The 22,515-nt window shown below is 38.5% G+C and overlaps 1 protein-coding gene across 2 annotated transcripts in view; it reads right to left on the bottom strand.

Annotated features, from left to right (window-relative positions):
* Window positions 1-1,776: 1,776 nt before the first annotated feature.
* LOC144053391 (guanine nucleotide-binding protein G(o) subunit alpha) overlaps window positions 1,777-22,515 on the bottom strand; it is a 99,502-nt gene continuing 78,763 nt past the window's right edge. The window contains exons 5-8 of one of the 2 annotated variants that reach the window (XM_077567792.1): window positions 20,483-20,611; window positions 17,025-17,154; window positions 4,663-4,816; window positions 1,777-2,602 (exon numbers count right to left, since the gene is read on the bottom strand). In XM_077567792.1, coding sequence (XP_077423918.1) covers window positions 2,415-2,602; window positions 4,663-4,816; window positions 17,025-17,154; window positions 20,483-20,611 — 601 coding nt within the window. In that variant the 3' untranslated portion in view covers window positions 1,777-2,414. Of the gene's footprint in view, window positions 2,603-4,662; window positions 4,817-4,838; window positions 8,420-11,038; window positions 11,193-17,024; window positions 17,155-20,482; window positions 20,612-22,515 lie in introns of those variants that run through there. The other variant, XM_077567793.1, reaches the window with a different exon arrangement.

The following is a 22,515-nucleotide window of genomic DNA, read 5'->3' as shown; positions in this document are numbered from 1 at the left end:
CGTTCAACTTTCAAAACCTTGATTAAACAGTAGTTGGTTGCATCCAAGAGCGCAAGGCATTGAATCGATCGCAACTGGTAGTGATGGACAAATGAAGCTTCATGAAACACCTGTGATATTTTTTGACTCCTCTAGTTGAAACTCTTGGGTTTAAACATGCCTGTGAAGTGTAATCAATTTCCATTGCACTCGCCTGTCTCTTTAAACCAAGAGCACCATCTAATTACAAAAAAAAAAGCAAGAAAAAAAAAGCAAGTGCTTTATTTTCCCCATCACTCGCAATTGGACTGTTCTGGTTGTCTTAAAAGCCATTTTGTCTCTCAACAAGTTTCGTCATTGGTTCATACTAGGGATGAACGATAATATCGGTAGCCGATAATTATCGGCAATTATCGGCCAATTTGACGTCAAACAGATAGTGATGGCAAAATGAAGCTTCATGAAGCACTTGTGATTTTTTTTTAAGTCCCCTAGATGGTGCTCTTGGTTGGAAGATGCAGTGGAAATTTAATACATTTCCATTGCACAAGGCTTTATATTTAAACCAAGAGCACCATCTAGGGGACTTAAAAAAAATCACAAGTGCTTCATGAAGCTTTATTTTGCCATCACTACAAACAGATAAATCAGATAATAAAGAAATCCGCCGATAATAATGGCCGCGTTGGTCCATCTGTTGTGTTTGTGGCTCAAGTTGTGCCCAACTCCTCAACCCCTCCCCTCTCCTATGGTAATGTCGTATATTTGTGACGTCATAATGTGCGCGACCTCGTGTTCACAGAAGATGCATCGAAATGATTGGTTTCAGACGTGACAATTATTAGCCTGAGTGTTGGTGTGTAAAAAACAACGACACTACTTATCTGTCCCCCTGCAAGGTGGCTTCTAAGTCAACCACAACAGCCCAGTTGCCTTGACAATGAAATGAGAATACTCACAGCTATCCCTCTATAAATTACTGCACTCATCACGCCATTTGTTTCCTTTTTAAATCATTTTTTTTCTCCAAACTACTTTTATTTGTTTTTCCATTTTTAATGACTTTTTTTTTTTAAAAATATGAACAATATCTATGTGGATCTTTTTCTTCCAGTTTTAAGAGTAACTGGTCACTTTATACAAAGGCTGGAGTTACATCATGCTATACATGTCGGGGGCATTAACAGGAGCAAGGAGGGAGAGAGTGCTTTTGTCCCCTTATAACAACCTCACCCCCCCCCCGAGGCCCACCTCCAATAATAGCCGTATGCCAGGGGTGCCATGCATGGATTGAAGTGAAAGACGTAAAGGCATGACGGTGTATACTGTAAATGTAGAGAAAAAGAGCTAGAGTACAGCATGTCTGGGATAGGATGTGATCATCAATAAATAAATTAATAAATGAAGCAACCATCATTTTCAAACCAGGACTGAACTTCCTTTACACCGAGAATATTAGTAGAGGTTATAATAGTGAGAAAGGTAGTTCTAACGTGTATTCGCTTCTAAAGGCATCGCTATCTACAGTACAGTACCTGCATGTGTCACCTGCCACTGCTTCCCATTGGCTGCCAGGCTAAAGTCAGCGTGGGAAACACTTCCTGCCCATGCCAGGAGTCCATGTGGAACAGTAAAGTCATACAATTTGGAAAGAAAATGTACAACTAAATGTCTCCAAAGTGTCTCTGCTAATGTAAACAAAAGGCAAATGAATGTGTGTTTGACAGTTTCAGCAGGTCTTGAGTGTTTTTCAAAAGGTTTTGATTGGCTGACCTGTTTAATATTATTTAAGTGATAGACATTTTCACATATTTATTCCAAAATCGTTCCTACATAAACACTACTGTTGCAAGAAATAAAATAATATACAACAAATGTGTCAGGTGAGACAAAATGTGAATACAAATCTGTGTACAGGCTGATGTAATAAATATAGACATAATCGACAAAAATAAAAGACAATCCATATCCAAGGTAAAAAAAAAAAGAAGAAGATATTTTGTTAGCAACAAAAGACACCGCGGGAAAAGAAAATTCGATTAGAACAGAGACTTTCATCAACTTTGTTCGAGAAGGTTTCAAGGCTGCAGAGTTTTGTGTTTCCTTCAAAAACACATTTGTTTGTTTGGCAGCAGGCCAGAGAACATCGGGGGAAAAAGCCAGAGCAAGGGACAGAACTAAAAACATTATATATAATATATATATATATATATATTCATATATGTATGCCTATTATTTTTTTCAATTATCTTCATTAATATGTACCTTGCATTTTTCTTCTTCTTTTTTTTAATTTGAAATAATCAGCATCGTTACCATCATCACTTCCACAGCAGTGTCAGAGTTAGAGGCTTGAGGAGGAGGACGCGTTGGTTGAGGACAGGTAGGGGAAAGGAAGGAGCGGGGGGGGGGGGGGCTGTTACACGGGGGCTGGCCTAGTACAAGCCACACCCTCGGAGGTTATTGGCGATGATGATATCGGTCACGGCATCAAACACCACCTGGATGTTCCCTGTATCTGTGGCGCAGGTCATGTGACAGTAGATTTCCTTATTTGGGGAGCGGTTCTTGCTCTCAAACTGTGCTTGGATGTAAGCTGCTGCATCCTCGTAGGTGTTTGGTCCTGGATAGGAAAGGCGGGGGAAGGTAAGACGTGGTGAGCATAAAAATCCGTCTCGTTTTGGTTGTCACATGAAAGAGGGAGTTTACAATTTCCCCCCAAAATCACTTATATTTGGAAAACTGTCAGTATAAACTCGAAATTACATTAGTAGAATGATCTGTACAAAAAAAAAAAAAATCCCTATCGCACCCAAGAAAAATCAACCGATCAGAGACAGAAGGTGTGACACAGTAAAATCGGAAGTGTGAATTTAACTCCTATAGTGTTAAATTGAACACTTTCCCTGAGTTAATATAGTTCTCACCAGTTCCGAGTTAAATTTACACTTCCAAAAGTGTAAACATTTAACTCCTATGGTGTTATTATTTGACACATTAAAGTGCACTTTTTACACTTTAAGGTGTTATCTACTTTCACCTATCAGTGTTACTTTTTCACATTATCAGTTATTATTTCCTTTCATTTTTTGGCGGTCATTTCCCACAGTTTTGTTGTCACTTTCAACCACAAAGTGTTATTTTCATTCCTTTTTGTGTTCGTTTCTCACAGTTTTAGTGTGTTTTTAGCTTCTTGACGAGTTTTTATTTTTCAACCCAAATGTAGAAAGTGGGACTTGAACCTAGTACTTGGGGGGGGGGCAACAACACTATCAAGTACGCCACGAGATAGTAATTCATGTTTGGTTCTGCAAAATTCTTTCTTGTAGGCCTAATTCCCGCACGATTCATAGTAAATACGAATTGCCGGTACGGAAAAATATCCACTTCGTTTTTAGTTTTACAGAAAAATAATGAACATGAATTACACTACTCATGAAAATCCGGACACTTTTTGTTTTACGTCTCACACGCTTTTTCTACATGAACTCATGAACAAAATAATTCAAGAAGTGTATAATTTCATCCTTAATTTATAAAATCGAACAATCCAGATCTAGAGTTGTCCTTAAAATCCAGGGGAAAAAACGTAGCTGCCTTGCAAGAGAAAAGAGCCCTGGTGCAAAAGGTAAGTCAGCCTGGAGTCAATTAGTTTGACTCGCTGAAATGATACCACTGATAGAGCTTTTTCTTCACTGTGAGTGTTCAAATAACACCCAAATCAACACCCAATAACTCCAAAAATAATTAACACTAGATTTTTAACTCAATTTAGCACTACAGAATTTGCAGAATTTGTAGATGAGAATCTGTACCCCAACCCAAAAGACGGGCTGGGGATGACGAGTGCTTGTTGATCCTTAAGCTTTTTTTCTTTCTTTCTTACTGTACAGTGGCCAGGTGAGGAACACATCAATATGTTTTGCAGGACTTCTTTATTTTTTTTTTAAAAGTAATTATTGCTTTCATTCAACCTATGTTGTCCTTTACTGTAGTTTATTCAGTCCTATCACAACTCAACTCTATCTTAATAGAACACTTCAAAACTAACAACCACCGCTGCTGTCTTAACGTGGAACCCAGGGGCAGCAGATACAATGAAAACAGCAGAGGCCCCAGAATTGAACCCTGTGGAACACCATATGTGACTTTTTATTGCACATATTTGTCCGATCACCCTTTTTTCGCTCGACATACAGTAGCTAGTATGAAGGGATTACAATAATAAGGAAATCACACGACGTACCATCACAACAGTCACAAGTCGACTACCGAGCACACCAAATTCCCTGCAGTACAGATGAACGCGATTACTTGCAGCTAATGATCATCACCAACCATATGAGTCGAGTGCGTTTCTTGACCTTCTTCGAACCCGTGAGAGTGACTCACTTTTTTTTACTGTCTGTTACGTACAATTCCTCTTTTGAAACATTTTTTTTCTGTTTTTCGTTTCAAATTATTTTTCTTAATTGAACCAAGGTTTGTTTGCTCAGAACGTATTCCCCAAAATGTTCTAACGCTGTGAACCGACTAACACAAATGCAAATTACCTGTGCTTTTCGTATGATCAGATGGATAATTATGTTATCTTAATTAGATTTTGTGGACGTTAAGGTTGGTTGATACCAAACTGTTTTGCTGTTATCAATCCTCCATGCATTCGGCGTAAATGAGCCTTACCTGTGTACTCGGGGAAACAAATGCTGAGCGCTGACTTTTTGATCTTCTCTGCAAACAAATCTTTCTTGTTGAGGAAGAGGATGATGGAGGTGTCGATGAAGAATTTGTTGTTGCAGATTGAGTCAAACAGCATCAGAGACTCGTGCATGCGATTCTGTGGAAGGAGACGGGGAACGGATGAGAATTTTGTGCTTTCCACATTAAAACGATATGCATACAAAAATGGTTGGAAAATGTAAGACAAGTATTGGTCGTCCTTTTGGTTGGAAAAAACAAAAGAGCTGCATTGTTAGTTTTACACGAGGGTGCACTGAAGTCATTCTTCCTACATTTGTCAGGTTTTTGAGCCAAAAATTATATTCACGCAGATCAAGTTACTCAAGTTGTGCTTTATTATCATTTCAAGATATTTCCAATACAATATCAACAATTACATCACAAGTGATGGGGATGCAGTGTTAGCAGTAGTCGTCAAGTATCTACGTATCTTGACTACAGTACTTCTTTCTGTTTTAATTACACTTCTTCATAAAGCAAAGCTCTCATATATCCAATTTTGCTACAAGGAGATAGGAGAGAGCAGAACAGTTTTATGAGAGCAACGATGACTACTAGTAAATACTCACCCCGCTGAAGTGCACTTCGTCCTGAAGGGCTAATTTGAACAATTGTGAAGCAAAGAAGACAAAGAAGCACGAACCCATGCAAAAAGCAAAGAATCAAAACAAAAAAACAAACGTAGTCCTCCATCCATCCATCCATCTTCTTTATACCACTTGTCCTGTTGTTAGTCAAGAGACCCTGAACTGATCACCAGCCAATTTTTAGGACTGACACTTGGAACAAAGTGACAATGACAACATTCAAATGGATGAAAACTTACATACTGTACCTGCATTTTGGACTTTGTGAAGAAACTTTATTATCAAAAACAAGCACTGGGCAAACATGCAAACTCAACACTGCAAAGATCCACACATCAAAAATACTTTTACTGTAAGGCAGCAGTGACATACGTAAATCTAACAAAAAAACTTTTAACACACTTTTTGTTATTATATTATATATATTATATGTTATTATATATGTAATTTATGATATTACAATTTTTTTTACAATAGCTTTTTGAATTATTTGTAATGGGGACATTGTTTGAAGTGGGTTTTATCATATGATTAAAAGATCTCTGGAAATTGCTCTATTAGTGATGGGAAAATGAAGCTTCATGAACCACTACTCCACTAGATGGCGCTCTTAGTTTAAAGGATCTTGGCAGTTTGCAGTGTGTCACTTTTTTACTCGCAACTGCCACCTGTGGTCCAAAGCGTAACTGCGACATCTGTGTCAGGCTCGTTCATGGTGCGCGTACGAGTACGTGCACAATCTTAAAGCGACAGCCACAGTTGACAAATGAAGACATGACTTCAAATGTGGTGAGAAAAACTCCGCCTCTCCCCTCCCCAAATAAATTGTAGAGTGTATAACTATAAAGGGAAGATAAAAGCTGATAGGTGCAGTCGGAGTGAAACAGTCAGGGCTCTTCGTACTCATCTGGGCATTTGGTGGAGCATGCATGATGTAGAAAAAGCTTAAATATGACCTTTTTAAACGGCACAACGCACCTTTAACGATGCAGTGGAAATTTGTATCACTTTCCATTGTGCTAGCCTTTTTTCAACAGCTCCATCTAGTGGTTAATTATAGCTTCATTTACCTATCATTTTCAATTGCCCATTTTCAGGTGCGCTTCATCTTGAATGGTGTTAAATGACAGTTATGATTTAAAAGTATTACTTAAAACATTGCCTCTATACTTAATGAGGTTTCGGATAGCTTAACCTTGGAACGGATACATTCTAATGATTGTTTTCTATGGGGGAATTTGCAAAACGGACTGTGATTAACATTTGAATATGCCAATAAAACCCCACTCGTAACTTCTTGTGAATTTGTCTCACATTCTGTTCAAACATGTCGATACATAACACAATAACGGTCTTTAGAAAATATAAACTGCACTGTGACTTTAAAGCAAAGATGTGCGGCAATTACCCTTAAAATGTCTCTAATTGAATTATTATAATTGTATCATGTGTTTATTATGTCACAGAAGGATACGTCCGGAAAAAAACACGATTGTGTTGCTCACGCTTCAGACAAACATATGGTAAATTGCAAAACAAAGTAAAAGCAGTGGCTTTACTCCAATGGAAAAATAAAAATTTTACTGACTCATCTATAGCGATAAAAAGGCATTTAAAACCTAAAAGGGAAAAATAGGAGATGAGCAGCTCATAAAAAAAAATGAATCACAGAACCAACACCTGACTGCACAATAACAACAGCTGCACATTCAAAATGAGGAGACGCATGCACACAATTGCAATTCCTGCTCACATTTTAAATGCAACACAGCAATAATCTGACTTTTGCATTGTGCATGAAATTAAGTATTTCATATCTTGATTTTTTTAAATTTTGTTTTAATTTTGTTTTAATATCAGGAACATTGTTGTAACATTTGGAAACCACATAATTGTGTTTATGGCTTTGACAGCCAGTGTGTGTGTGTGTGTGTGTGTGTGTGGCAAGGGTGGACGAGCGCCTCCTGGCTATTGAATCCACTCATATTGGCTCCACCGCTGCACCATCTCATAGTGTCTCTCACGCATCCATTTCAAGTCCTTTGCAATCACAAGCACATACACACACACACACACACACACACACACCCATGCAAAAACACACACACACAAAACTCAGACCACAAACACATGCACAAAGCAGGTTGATCAACAGCCTGGGGCAGCTCAGTGTCTCTAATTAGGACACGCCATATACGGAAGCGTGAGACGTCATCTACCTGGTTCTTAAAATAGGAATTTGGATCTAAGCAGATGGGCCATTTTGTAAACATCCCATTTTCATACTAAAGAGAAAGGGGGATTAAAAATAATAAACTATAGTCGAAGTCTAGAATACATGTACACAGATCTCTTGAATTGAATGTCATGTACGTTTTTCATTACGTTGAGAACAAAGCAGCAGTAGCAGGTTGGAAAATGGAGTCCCAGTTAACAACGTAAGCAATACATTTTTTTGAGTTGAGTCAGCACGCTACGTCTCAGGCTTTTGTGCTAACTGGTTTGATGAAGGCCCATGCAAGAAGATGATGGCTCCCATAAGTAAAATGAGCAACGATAAGGATACTTTTTATCCAGTGCAAACAAAATACATATGAAATAGTGATGCTACCAAAAAATTAATTGCTGCGAAATAAATGCTGAATTATGTAGGCCTCAGCCTGGGTTATTATTGCAATGTACTGTTGATTATCCATTCATAGCATTGGCATGAAAAAGACTACAAGATTAAGTCAAACACTCAATAAATCACTGAATCATGCAGCTAACAAGTTCCTCTAATCGATTAGGACTCAATTTGGAACTATATCGAGCCGTTTGACAACATCATGAGGCTCTTTGATGATGACGTCACAGGCAACCTTAAATATTTGGTTTGACCTTAGGGCCACCTTGACATGAGGTGACCTCGAGGCCACGACATCGTCAGGCTAGGCCAGAGCGTCGGAGGCTATCGGTGATGATGACATCGGTGGCAGCGTTAAAGACAAACTGCATGTTGTTGGTGTCTGTCGCGCAGGTCGCATGGGAGTAAACCTCCTTAGTTGGTGACTTGTTCTTGCTGTTGAACTGAGATGTAATAAAGGAAATTCCTTCCTCGTAGGTGTTTGGCCCTATGAACACAGAGACGACATAGACATGACATCATGACATTACATTCGACTAATATGCTTCTATGATTCCAGCACCAAATAAAAGGTGTTATTTTTGGCACCACGGTCTTGGCTGACTGTGACCGAGATCTCAGAGGTATTGATCAATTTCACAAATCGACTGCATGGTCCGTGGTTCACATCCTTAATCGTATGGAGGACCAAAATTTAAAATAACTAAATGTGAACATAAAAACGGATATAAAAATTGGATTCAAAAATGAAATACAAAAAATAAATATAAATGGAAATAAAAACAAAAAAATATAGATGTACATAAATAAATAAATAAATGTTAAAAATGAATAGAAAAATAAAAAACGACATTAAAAAAATAAAATAAAAATAAATGTGTAAATAAATACAAAAATCAATATATAAATAGTTTTAAATAATCAATAAATAAAAAGGCTCTGCTCTCATATTTATTTATTTCATGTTGCACATGCTGTCAGCATGAAATCTGTCATGATATGTTATTCAAATGAGGGGGCGGTCCTAAGCGTGTCTTGGGTTGGACTGCGCCTTTGCAAACTCTCTAGAGTGAGCGGGTCGGCGTACAAGGAAGTCTCGCCGGCTTGCATGGAGAGTTCCAGCAATGGACGACTATCTTGTTCCCTGTCACCACAACTTGGCGACTTGAGTTGTTCGACAACTTCACATAAGTTCCTGTAAACAACAAGGTCCATTGTTTCTTTTGTGTGTGTGTGAATTCTCCCTTGCTGTGGAATGGGCAGAGTCTGACATATCGATCAACCAATAGGCGATCGCCCCGTCATTTGAATAACATTTCATGACGGATTTGTAGCTGCAGCATAAAATAAGTAAATATGACAGTAGAGCGTTTTTATTTATTGATTGACATTTATATAGATATTTATGTATTTATTTCTATTTTTTGAATCTCGTTTTTTATTTTTTTTATTGTTTTTTATTTCCATTTATATTTATTTTTTTGTATTTAAATTTTGAATTATATTTTTTACATCCGTTTTTATTTCCATTTATTTATTTATTTTTATTTGGGCATTTTTGGTTCCCCATATAATCAATTGTGACACCCTCACTAATGCAAGAAATGGATTTGCAGCTTTTCACTTGTTCAAATGCTGATAGATAGATAGATAGATAGATAGATAGATAGATAGATAGATAGATAGATAGATAGATACAAAGAAAGAAAGAAATTATCTTTATTGTGATTGTAAGAAAGAAATTATCTTTATTGTGATTGTAACATGCACAACGAAAATGTAAGAGCCAAACCAGTGCAAAAACACTGACTGGTTTGGCACTTAAATTGAGTGAGTCGGATGGTGGCGAGTCGAGTCATATGTGGGCCAAGTGTCACTAACAAATCTGTCTCAGTCATTGGCAACACCGTGGCGTGCTGGTCTGTCTGCTTCAGTTGCAACACCACCAGAGCATGCACGGGGTCCTTCCATGCCAAAAGTGGAAGAAAGGAAGAGGGGGGAATGATTGGAATTTTAATTTTCTTTTTCGCACAGTCATGCTGTTCGGCTCGCTCTCGTCACTGCGTTCCCACAATCTTGCTTTCTCTAATTGTTTCTGACGTTTTCCCAATTAAACACATGCTCGCTATCTTTCTCACATTCTCTTGTTTTCCCTTTGTCGGCTCTCCCGTTGCATCGCTTCAATATGAGCCAGTCAGCTGCTGTCTATTCATCACAGTCATCTATTAACATTCTGCAGTCACAGCCAGTGTTGGGGTTAATTAATGCGGTTACAGTAATGGTCAGTTTTTGGTGTAAGGCATTGAGAATACAATTGTAGTTTATTCTGTTATTGTTTTCTTTGTCCTTGTATATGTCCACCTTTCAATCTTTTATTTATTATTTAATGGTAATAAATGCTTTTGAGAAAAGGATGTTTAAATACTGTGTAATTGTAATGGGTCTGGACAGTGACCTTTAAGCAGGGCAAAATAGTTGGGATGGGAAGTAAACTGCTTCCTGTTTTGATGGTTCTGTTATTGTGGTGTTTTATGTTTATGTAATTATAGTCAAAATAAAACTCAAATGAACTGTCTTAATGACACGCTCGTAATTTTAATTGAATAGATTTAAGAACTAATAACACTTATTAACAATTGTAATTCAAGCCCCTCATTTAAAGTGGGGACAGACTACAAGTTTAAAATGTTGTAAGGATCCGAATGAACCCCTACCTGGTTGTTTTATCATTAATGCTTGCAATACGATCAGAAGACTGCATATTCTTAGTTGAACTATTTACTGGATGCCGGAAAGATTGAGTACACATCTGTGTGGAGCATTTTTATTTTAATATGCGGAAGAAGGGCTAATCTATTCAAAATGGTCCCTACTCTTATACTGTCTTGGCCGCCAACCCACAGGGGGGACGGCTCAGCCGAGCTCATGTGAAAATGTGTGACCTGATGGTCTGAACTGGTTTCAGCTGAATAAGTGCGCCTGAGTGCAGATAGACAGGAAGACGCCAAGCTGAGACAGGTCACAGCTCAAGTCACCTATCTAATCAATCTAACAATATGAAGGACACGTTAAAACATGATCGTTTGGCTGTGATATGTGGACGTACCGCTGTATTCAGGGAAGCAGATGGACAGTGGCGACTTGCCGATCTTGTGCTCAAAAATGTCCTTTTTGTTGAGGAAGAGGATGATGGAGGTCTCTTCAAACCACTTGCTGTTACTGATGGAATCAAACATCTTCAGAGACTCGTGCATGCGATTCTGCAGAGGAGACGTTTAACACTTTGTAAATGTCTTTTTTTATGCAAACTCATGTAGTCAGACTTAAAACATCAAACAGTCATCCAGCAAATGACATTAAGTGCATGCAGATTGAAAAAATAAACTAACAGGAAATTAATGCAAAGCAAATGATGTCATTATATAAAGCCATGCATTGTTAGTATTTTCTTTCTTTTTTAAATTATTTGATTCATCTTTTTTATTTTATAGATTACCACTTATGGCACAGTGCACTGCACTATTTTCTGTTATGACAGCACATGAAAACATTGAAAAAGAGTTTAACGACAACAACCAATGTTTGATTAAGTAGTTCAATAAATGCCATAATAATGACATTGCACAGTTGTGAATTAGAGACCAACACACACACACACACAAACACAAAGAAGTCATGCTAAGCTTATCCGCTTTTCCAAAGCTCTCCTACCTGTTGGTGGGTGGAGCATCTGTGGAACATCTGACTGCTGAGTGCTTAGACAGGACAGCCCAGGGTGAGAGTGACAGGTGAAGTGGAAGATACCGAAGATGCTGCGAGGTGGAGCTTAAAGCAGGAAGCGAAAACGCAAGGGACACACTTCCCCGGAGCACACCCTTATACACACTCACACACATACATCGCATATATTTCTAATACTGAAAAGAGGCAGGAAACCAATTTGCCTCAAAGCGGCTGGCACATTGCAGGACCGCGAGAGTGCCTGTGAACGTGTGTGGCAGCTTGTCAAGGTGAGGAAGTTGTCTTCAACGGTAAAAAGGGAATAGAGAGAAGAAAATGTGAATGTGTCCGTTTGTGGGCGCGTATATGACTTTTTGCATGAACAAAATTTATATGTGACAAAATTATATAAATGGTAATTGTATATATCCATCCATCCATTTTCTTAACTGCTTTTCCTCACAAGGGTCGGGGGGGGGGGGGGGGGGGGGGGTTGTCGGGGATTGGAGCCTTCGGCGGGTTACACCCTGAACTGGTTGCCAGCCAATCGCAGAATTGTGTATATATATATATATATATATATATATATATATATACACATAAATTATGCACATTTTCAAAGCTCTAAAATACAACTTGACGCCAGTCCCCACAAATATATGCAATAAAATTGTATTTATTACTGCTAAATCGTGTTTTAGTGACTCCTTTTCACAACGTTGAATGCTTTTATTTTGTTAACTTCTCGGATGCGCTGTGACGCCTCTCTACCGCAAGCGAACACATCGACACTTTCACTGTAACCCATACGAGCTATTTTGTGGAGTTGCTGGGTAAAAAAATGCTTCACATCTAAAGATCAAGTGGTTTGGGGTCACTCACTCCAAGTGACAAGACTGCGTCCATTCGGCTCTTGGCTCTCACAGGGGTGAGAGCCATACAGTGTTCCCTCGTTTCTCGTGGGTGTTACGTTCCAAAAACTACCCGTGGTAATGGAAATTCGCGTTAAATTAAATATTTTTTATTTTCCGTTAATTAAATAGATTTTTCGTTTTTATTTTTTTTCCATTTTGGTATGATTTTTAGTTTATTATGAATGCTTTTTCATATGATCTTTTTTCAATTAGTCATTTTTTCCATTAAAAGTATATATAGATTTTTTACTTAATATACAATACAGTATATATATATATTTTGTTTATTCTAAATGTTTTTTCGTTCATTCTATATATTTTTTCATTTATTATATATGTTCTACACCTGACCACACACTTTATACACCACTTTTTGACCGGCGCTCGGGAGCGCATTGCCGGGTTTGGCGGTCTCAGTACGGAAAGTTGGTCGGCAGTCGATCCACAGCCGGTGTAATATGAACAACACGGCGCTGAGCCGTCTGACGGCGGCGACGGACGGCACGTGCAAACAAACCAAAAAGCACGCGATAAAAAAAGCACGCTGTAAAAAATCAGCGAAAGTTAAAGTTCCTTTAATGCCACTAATTTTTTAAATTTTTTTTGTGATTAATGACCGCCCCTTGTACTGTAGCTTGTACTGGCGCGTCCATGTCAAAATTTTGCAGTGATGTGCAGAATTTCACAAGTTACTTCATGTTAAAGATTAGCTAGCTCTTAATATGAAAAGAAAAATGCACTGAGCTGCTACCAACGTCTAACAAATGCAATCATGCCATCTAGTGGCAGAAAAATGAACTCAACACAAATCAATGTCACACAAATTTTTACAGTACAGTACATCTTTTTAATTTTAACTCAATTTTATGAATTATTATGAAATTACTGTATCAATGACTAAAAGATGCAGCCATATTTGGATTAGTTTAACATTTTTTTTCCACTTTTATGGTAACAAGTGTATGAAAACTTAGAAAACAATATTTTATTGTTCATTTAGAACAGATATAAAATTTGCGATTAAACATGAGTTAACTAATGAAGTCATGTGATAAACTGCTGGATAGAAAGATTGCATTCCCTAAACTGCCATTCTATTGTATTAGCCTCGAGTGTAGATAGGTGCACCCATTTACCCCCCCCCCCCCACCAAAAAAGGGGGGGGGAGCCTAAACAAAAACCCAATAGGCACAATGACCCCATTTTAAGAGGAGAGGTATAAATAAAGCAGCACAACTTTTGCACTATGGGGAAGTGAAACAGTCATCTTCCCTTTCATATGTTATGTTTCATTCAAAGGAGAAGAGAAACATGTTTCTGGGACCATCCGAAATCTTATTGTGTATGCACTTAAAGAAACAAAGTAAAAGTAAAATATGCTGTTCTCTACACCTGAGATATCTTTTTGACTCCCCCACTAGTGGGGAGATGTTTTGCTTATCCCCCTGTGGAATAGCTTTATTCCTTCTTTTTTTTTTTTTAACTCCTAAAATACAATGCATGTAATGGATGTGTCTGGTAAATCGAGTGAGTGAAGCAGAACATCCCAGTTCTTTTCCTCATGCTGTAATTATAAGTTCACACTAATGTTTGTTCTTTAATAATTACGTTCTTTGATCAGCACACTGTCTCATTAAAGCAAGCCGTGCCATATGTCAGTCTCACGGGTAACCACGGGCTTAATTAAAGTGTTGTAGCTGCTGCACTGCAGACGGAGCCGCTGAAGTGACTTTGCTGGGAATTTAAACAAACGGGTCCCCGTGTGGTTGTTTTTCTTGACTGGACAATTGGAAACGAGAAGTAAGCGCCTACTCCTATGTTGGAGGAGGCTAGTGACATTTGGGGAGACTGTGGCAGATCACTGACACGTTGTCTTCTATCGAACATGATCACAGTTGTGTTAAAAATAGCGTGACGCGACGTCATACAAGCTGAGACTATGCGGCGCTCCCAACTCACAAAGAGGCATGGAGACATCTGCGTAAATAGAGCAGATACTGAGCACTAATTCTCAGAGGATAGGCCTATAAATATCAACCAGTATGCATCATATTCAAATAAGCTTCTTTGTTTTAGGTCACATGACATCAGCTTCCTCAGCACACTATATAGTGTACAACTCTACCTTCTTTTGTACCAAGCAGTAAGTGAATAGTTACATACTACAGCATAATGTCATGTCTTGAAAACAGAAAGGAATGTTTTCCAATGGCGATATTAACAGGGATGTGATTTGCCCAAAGTGAAATTATCTGAAAATTTAGCCGGGGGTCTGGGGGCCGCTAGGTCCAGGGCAGTGCCCTGGTGGGGGGACAAGGGGGGCGGAGCCCCCCGGAGCTCATGGGTTTTCCGTGTTTTTAAGTACTTTCAATGCACTCACATGACAAAGAAATAGACAAAACAACAGCATAAATTTTCAATGTATATTGAACTATCCCATATAAAATGGCAGGTTTAGTCAACTCAAAATCAGTCACATTCAAAAACATTGGACTGCCTTTGCTTTTAAAAACTATCACTGAGAATATCATCATATCTAACTAATGTGATTACTAAGTTAACACATAAATAATGTTGAAGAGTTCAAATTTCATGAACAAATAATTGTATCATGACCAAATGAAAAGTAACTCATATTAGAGCATACCACAAATGTCTTTGTTATAGCAGAAGATGTTATCTGTCGGAGTCATGTGCATACACAATGAACTACTAAAAAAAAAAAAAAAAAAAAATCGGATTTTTTTTTTTTGGGGGGGAGATAAAAAAAAGCGGAATTCCGCGAATTAGCGGAAAAATCACATCCCTGTATTAAAATACAGTTACAGTTTTATGTCAATGAATCAATTATTTAGACCGCTTGTCCTGGGTACTTTTTGCACAACTTGCTGTTCTCTAACAAGGAGCTGAGTTCACCTGTAAGCCGACTATCGCAACGTTTTTGTGACTAGTGTATATACTGTATAGTAGCCTACACAATTTGCTGCAGAAAAGCCACACAAACACGGAAACACTTCAGACAGATGTTCCAACGGTGAGTGAAACCCCGTTGTAAGATATTTTAGCTGCATATTCTCCTCATGTAGATGAACATTAACAAAACAATATCAGTATGCTGACAATGTGATCTAAATCTTTTTGGGCCTCAGAGTTTGAGCACAGTTTTCAAGTCAGTGTTTGGTACAACAAACTATTCAAGGTAATTTGAATGTCACCGCAGTCAGTGTTGTCTGAAAACATCCATTTCATTAAAATGCATGGCATGTTTTAGGAGCAAGATCTACATAATGACAAATACACAACATAAGAAATAGGACAGTATAAAACGTCCTTGTGATTTTGTTACTAAAAACGTCAAACAAATTCACCATTGACATTAAACATGTACCTTGTTTGCTTGTTTTATATAAACTCGGGCAACCTGAGTTCCCGTTTCGTGATTAATGAAGGATTTATAATGCAAGTCTTAAGGCCAGATTCTTGCATCCGACTTTGGGCGATAAACTGAGTGCACCCTGGACTGGTCACCTGTCAATCACAGGACATTCCACTTTCCTATGTTGCATGCGTGGCAGACTACAACATCCTCAAGGGGAGATCTTGCGGTTTACATGCCAATGTCACATGCACGGATCCCAACGGGTCTATTTCTGTTCCCGCGATGTCAAGCATGTCGTACTGCATCCCAACCGCCCGTTATTTTTGATGCAAATGGGGGATGCTACTTCGATTGGCAGCGAAAATGCTACGTTCCATCCCACAACAGCACACGATGGCACAACCACCTCTTACGCCCGATTTTACTACCAGTGCAAAGTCTAGCAAAATAACAAAAGAAAGAAAACTCCACTCATGTATACCGTTGGACTGCACTTTGTGCTAGACTTGAGCTGGGAACGAAAATAGGACCCTTTATTTTCGATTCAAGAGCGAATATTTTTGGTCAGGAAAAAAAGAAGTGGTATCAAACATAATATTGCATCCCAGTTAATTTGACCTATATGGTCTTCCCCTATGGGGCTATAAGACACATAACAATAATGGCAGATAAAAGGCATCAGTCTATTGGTCACTGTCGGCCATTGTTTTCCCTGGTTAATGGTCTGTGTAACCACTGAGCTTGTACTGCAATTTGTGTTTTGTTTGGGTAGGTGCTGCGTATATGCCATTGATAGACACATTTCAATGAGTGCACTCATTGATAGGATGGATCTCATCTGTTGGATTCATATCTGCCCCACCCCCCCCCCCCCCCCCCCCCCGCCACATATTTGTGGTCTGACTCATTTCTAAACATACAGTATGTTATAGGTGTCAATGTGTTTTTGAGCTTACAATGTCATGGCACACACCGTGTATCTGTAGTGAGCAACGTGAGGAAATAATGTAACTGGGTCGTCACCTGGACCACGTTGCCTAATTCACAGCAAACAGTGAGAGAAACAAACGTGTCTTTACCGTGGTCTCGTCCTCGTGCAAAACCTGGTCGTATCCACTGAGCGCGACGCAGAAAATGATGGCAGTGACGTCCTCAAAACAATGGATCCACTTCTTCCTTTCTGACCTCTGGCCTCCGACATCAAACAGCCTGATGCATAGAAAGCAAATTTCCACATTTACAGACAAGCCTTAAAAACATCATCGGGTTCAGTTAATTGTCACTTTGCATTGTACTGACAGCTCTACTAAATATACCGTATTCAATCAAACATTGAAAATGGGTGTTTATTTCATTAACCGCAGAGAGTACCAAGCTTGTTCAATCTAAGATAAGTTTATTATATGTTATTATATTTAATTGAGGCAGCATGGTGTAATAGTTCTTAGTAGTGGGAAAATGATGCTTCAAGAACCACGTGCGATATTTTTTACTCCTATATATGTTTTTCAGAAAATATCACAAGCGCTTCATGAAGCTTCATTTATCCATCACTGGGGGAAAATGAAGCACCATGAAGTGATTCATGACACTTCATTTTCCCGGGAAACCGAAGTGTCATGAACCACTTGTGATATTTTTTTACTCCATTTGAAGTTCCTCAGAAAACATCACAGGTGTTTCATGAAGCTTCATTTGTCCATTACTGGGGGGAATGGAAGCATCATGAACCACTTGTGATATTTTTTAACTCTAGATGTTCCTCAAAAAAATATCACAAGCATTTCATGAAGCTTCATTTATCCATCACTGGGGGGAAATGAAGCACCATGAAGTGATTCATGACACTTCATTTTCCCAGGAAACAGAATTGTCATGAACCACTTGTGATATTTTTTAACTCCACTAGATGCCCATCACAGGTGCTTCATGAAGCTTCATTTGTCCATTACTGGGGGAAAATGAAGCGTCATGAACCACTTGCGATATTTATTTATTTTCTTCTTGGTTTAAAGATGCAGTGGAAATGTAATCAATTCCCATTGCACTTGCCTGTATCTTTAAACCAAGAGTACCATCTAGAGGAGTAAAATATATATATCAAGTGCTTCATAAAGCTTAATTTTCCCATCATTTACTTCTTAGTAAGTCTGCCCTTCTGATTGCCTGGTTTTGAATCTCAGTTCTGTCTTTACTGCCTGGAGTTTGCATGATCTGACCTTGCTTGCATTTTTCTCTCTCCATGTACTCCAGTTTCTGTGTTAGGTTGATTGAAGTCTCTAAATTGTGAATTTGAGAGTGAATGCTCGTTTGTGCCCTGAAATTGACTACACAACATGCTCCTGGATCCTGTCGATTGTTTTGTCACTTCCATTTCACAAAGAGAATGGAATGTATGAATACTTCAGATTGACAGTTTTTATTTGTGCCCCTTTATACTTGGTTCCTATCAATAATGCAGTGCAATTGGAAGCTGAACCATTGATTTTCTCTCCAAGTGTCATGGCTTTCATATATGATAGAAGCACATACATTAAGCAAGATGTTGCAATTGACCAAAATTTTGCTTCCCAAAAAAGTAGCAGGCATTTGCTGCTGAAGAATAAAAGTCACATTTTGAAGCAATTGCCCTAACTGTGTGTGTGCTACTTGGTACGTATTGGTAATTTTTTTTCCTGCGAGGGGAAAAAAGGAGACATCTATTTTCAGCAAGGCGTTTACAACACATCCAATTAACTGAGACATGTTTTCTATTTGAAAAAACCCTATAACAGCAATCTTTAGGCTGGTATTGTTAATATTGTATTCCGTGTTCACAAAGGCAAGCAATATACTGCCCACTTTAATGTGCAGTATAACGAGGGAAGTAAGTCTGATCATGTATAGTGAATGCCTGATTGAGAGTTGAGGCTATTCTCTCCCTCAGACCACTCCAACACCTCTTCTTGAACCATTTAGCATCGATTGTAACACTCAAGTTCCACTTAAGATATTTCACATTCCTGTCCTCACTTGCGAATCTTGAGACGGTAATGGTAGTACGTTACCCGAAGTCTAATTTGGGAAGGATTACTCCCATCTATTTTTGTGCTTTATGCACATTTGCAAGTGTACTCCAAGAGAGGGAATGAATCCCTGGTGAATTCAACCAGGTTGTGTATTACACGGATAGAATGATAGGAAGGCTGTTGGGTTACAGAGCCACAGTAGCCAGTAGGAGCAACTGAGCTGAAACAAGTACAGACGCTCCCCTACTTACGAACATTCGAGTTACGAACAACGGTACATACGAACATGTCTGCGCGCATGTCAAAAAATGTTCGGAAAGAGATTCTGTAAGTTAGATTTTTTATTGCGCACCTTTTTCCGAGTACTGTAGTGCTTCTTTCCGCCGCTAATACTGACGCTTGGCGCTGTGAGAGTTCACCCGGCATTGGAGGCTCAGCAACGTGTCGAGGAGGAGGAAGAAGAAGAAACGCCTGTCGCTCATAGATAAAGCCATCGCACTCTTCGAGCAGCAAGACCCAAATATTGAACGTTGCACAAAGGTTGCAAATTAATTGAATGATGCCATACAGTGCTACCGCATCATTTATGATGAAAAAAGAAGAAAACTGTGCAATCGTCGTTAGATCGCTTCTTTCGGCCAGTTTCTAGTAAATCCTCCAAGGAAGATACTCATCAACCCTCATCTTCTTCCTACATTGAAGTTACGGAGGAGGAAGTAACTTTTGAAGCCCATTCCAGCGACGACGAAGAACCTCTCATGATATAAAATCCTCCTCCTCCTCCATCAAATCCTTAAGCATCGAGTACATCTTCCAAAAGTAAGTTAAACTTCATTTTATTTATCTTATTACGTACATGTACATACTGTGTGTGTCTCTCGCTCTCTCTCTCTAACATACGTAGTACAGTACTGTACGTATTCTCTTTAAACATAAATTATAATACAAAATATAGCACTGAAGCAACTTACGAACAAATTCACCTTACGAACAGATCGCTCGGAACGTAACTCGTTCGTAAGTTGGGGAGCGTCTGTATCTCAAAAGAACGCGCTCAGGGTTGATTTTATTGCCTAAATATTCAATTTTTGTGTTCTAATTGTGCATTTGTGTTTGTAAAAGATCAAATCTCTCTCATGTAAGAAGTTTGGCACTTTTACCACCATTTTAGAGCTCCAGACGGAACCAGAATTATTACCCAATTAGGTTAGACACACAAGGACTTTGTGTGGATCTTATTAGACTGTGCAATGTGAGTGTATGTCTGTATACACCTAGAGAATATGCACACATGCAAATAATAAGCAAACCCAATCTGTCTTCATTCGCACAGCTCCGTGCTGTAATTCCCTCACATCTCTTTCAAACGATGAGCAATCACAACATCGGATAATATGCTCATTTTTTACAGACTACAACTGCAATAAAGGCGTTTCAATAAAGTAACTAGCAGGGTCGTAGGGAATAAGCCATATCGTCACTGTTTTTGTGTGCGCACTGAGTCACTTTTCAATTGAATGTACTCGTACCTGAAGTGCAGGTTTTTGAAGGTGAAATGTGTCTCCACAATGCCCGTAGTCTTCACCCGGGTCCTCAGAATGTCCTGCTCTGTCGGCTGGTAGTCGGTGGCACCGATCCGATCAAGGCTGTCTAGGTAGCTGCGCATTAAAGAAGACATTTATCTGCTTTAGGGTGTTTTAAAATAAGAATGTCAAACAAGCAACTCATTATTTATAAACTTTATCACACAAGTATGGAAATTGGTTTGACAAAACGAACTGAAATATTCAGCAAAGCAATATTTCTTGAATAAGAATTCTAAAATTCAGGGACCAAAAAATATAAAAAATATTACATGACAAGAAATGAATGAAATCAGACTACTGAATGACTGCTACTGTTAATGGTACCCTTAAATTACAGTATCTTTAAGTGACCCTCAATGTAATTTTATACTAAAGAATATTTAAGATATAAGAATTCTCCCATGTGCAAAACAAAAACAAGAAATAATCAAGCCAATGTGTAAGACCAATCCACTGAATAATCATTGGATAACTACTGCAGTAGTTAATGTTTTAGTCGGCAACAATTATTCAACTGCTGTAAAGTAGTTAGTAACTCATCTAAAGCGGTAGAGCACAAACCTCTGCCATACAAACAATGAAAAATAAACTACTTGGTGGTTTGATGACTCAAGGTTGAAGTGAGAGCAGATGATAAAGTGATTCAGCCACACCTTCTGTACACAAATTTAGATATACAATATGATATAATACTGTCGGTAGTCATAAAATCCATTCCATTCTTTTGTCATTGCAGACCGGTGAAGTCGTCGTCTCTGCTGTTTACGATTCAGAAACATTTACATTTTCATTGGTCTGAGTTGACAGATAGTTAAGCGGGAAGATGGAAGAGCTGCGGCGACGACAAGGAAATTTTGCCATCTGCATCCATCGTGTGTAATAAGTCTGTCAATTTATTTATAAACGGTGGTTTGGCTTCAGCACCTTTTGAGATGGATGCAGACTTAACTCCCTATGAATGGAAGAACAAGATCAAGGTAAAATATAAAAGATACAAATGGTGATCCGTGCGACTGTACACAGACACGCACATTGAAGCATAACAATACAAGATAATATGGGAGAAAGCCATAAATAAAATATTCCTTTGAGATGGGATGCTTATTTTGAATCCACTCCGACTCATACTACTAATTAACAGTGCACTGTTTTAGTTTTCTCCTAAAAAGAATAAATAGCTGAACAGATGAAGGACAATACAATGTTTGGTAACATCACATAAAAACAACTATCTGGTGTAACAGTAAAAATACTACCTGGCACTTTTCAACTTTGCTGCTTGTTTGTCGTGTTTGAAGATAAAAATAATTACAAACACAAAGCCATGGCTTTTTTCAGACATCAATTCTATATCTCCATCCTGCTCTGCACCATTTTGTTATGCTGGCCAGAACAGCTCATTCAACACTTACTTAGTTGCGTTTGCATGTTAGCCAACATTATTTGTGTAGCAAGTTGCTGCAGTCCTCAAGCAGGCTTGGATGTATGACCTTCGGCGTGGGAGGGTAGTGTGACATGTCCTCTGAATGTGTCACTTATGGCAGTGTAATTTCAATCAACAGCCAGCCAGATGAAAGGGTTTTCTGTGAAGTGGGAATGATGCATACAGTACGTGTGTGTAGGCTTAACACTTTTTAAATAATGCCTGCAAGTTTTAAGGTGTATAGTTTGGTATACACTTTCAGCACTCTAATCTCTACCATTCCACATTACAATGACGGCTACGTTCTTTGGTGTCAATGTGCTCGGGCCTCTGGTGACAGGTGTGATTCCACAAATTATAATAACAATGTGCAATGAAATAGTATTTCACATTATTACCAAAATACATAGAAAAATACCTAGATTAATGTATTTATGATCTTTAATGAGGTGCTAGTGATGAAATAATCCCTTTCTAAGTGATTCCAAAATTTGCAGCAAAAAGAACCTCATTAGGAAAGAAAAAGATTAAATAAACCTGAATCCATTTTAAT

The sequence above is a fragment of the Vanacampus margaritifer genome, chromosome 6 (assembly GCF_051991255.1).
Source record: "Vanacampus margaritifer isolate UIUO_Vmar chromosome 6, RoL_Vmar_1.0, whole genome shotgun sequence".
Classification (NCBI taxonomy): domain Eukaryota; kingdom Metazoa; phylum Chordata; class Actinopteri; order Syngnathiformes; family Syngnathidae; genus Vanacampus; species Vanacampus margaritifer.
This window is presented reverse-complemented; position numbering and strand designations above follow the sequence as displayed.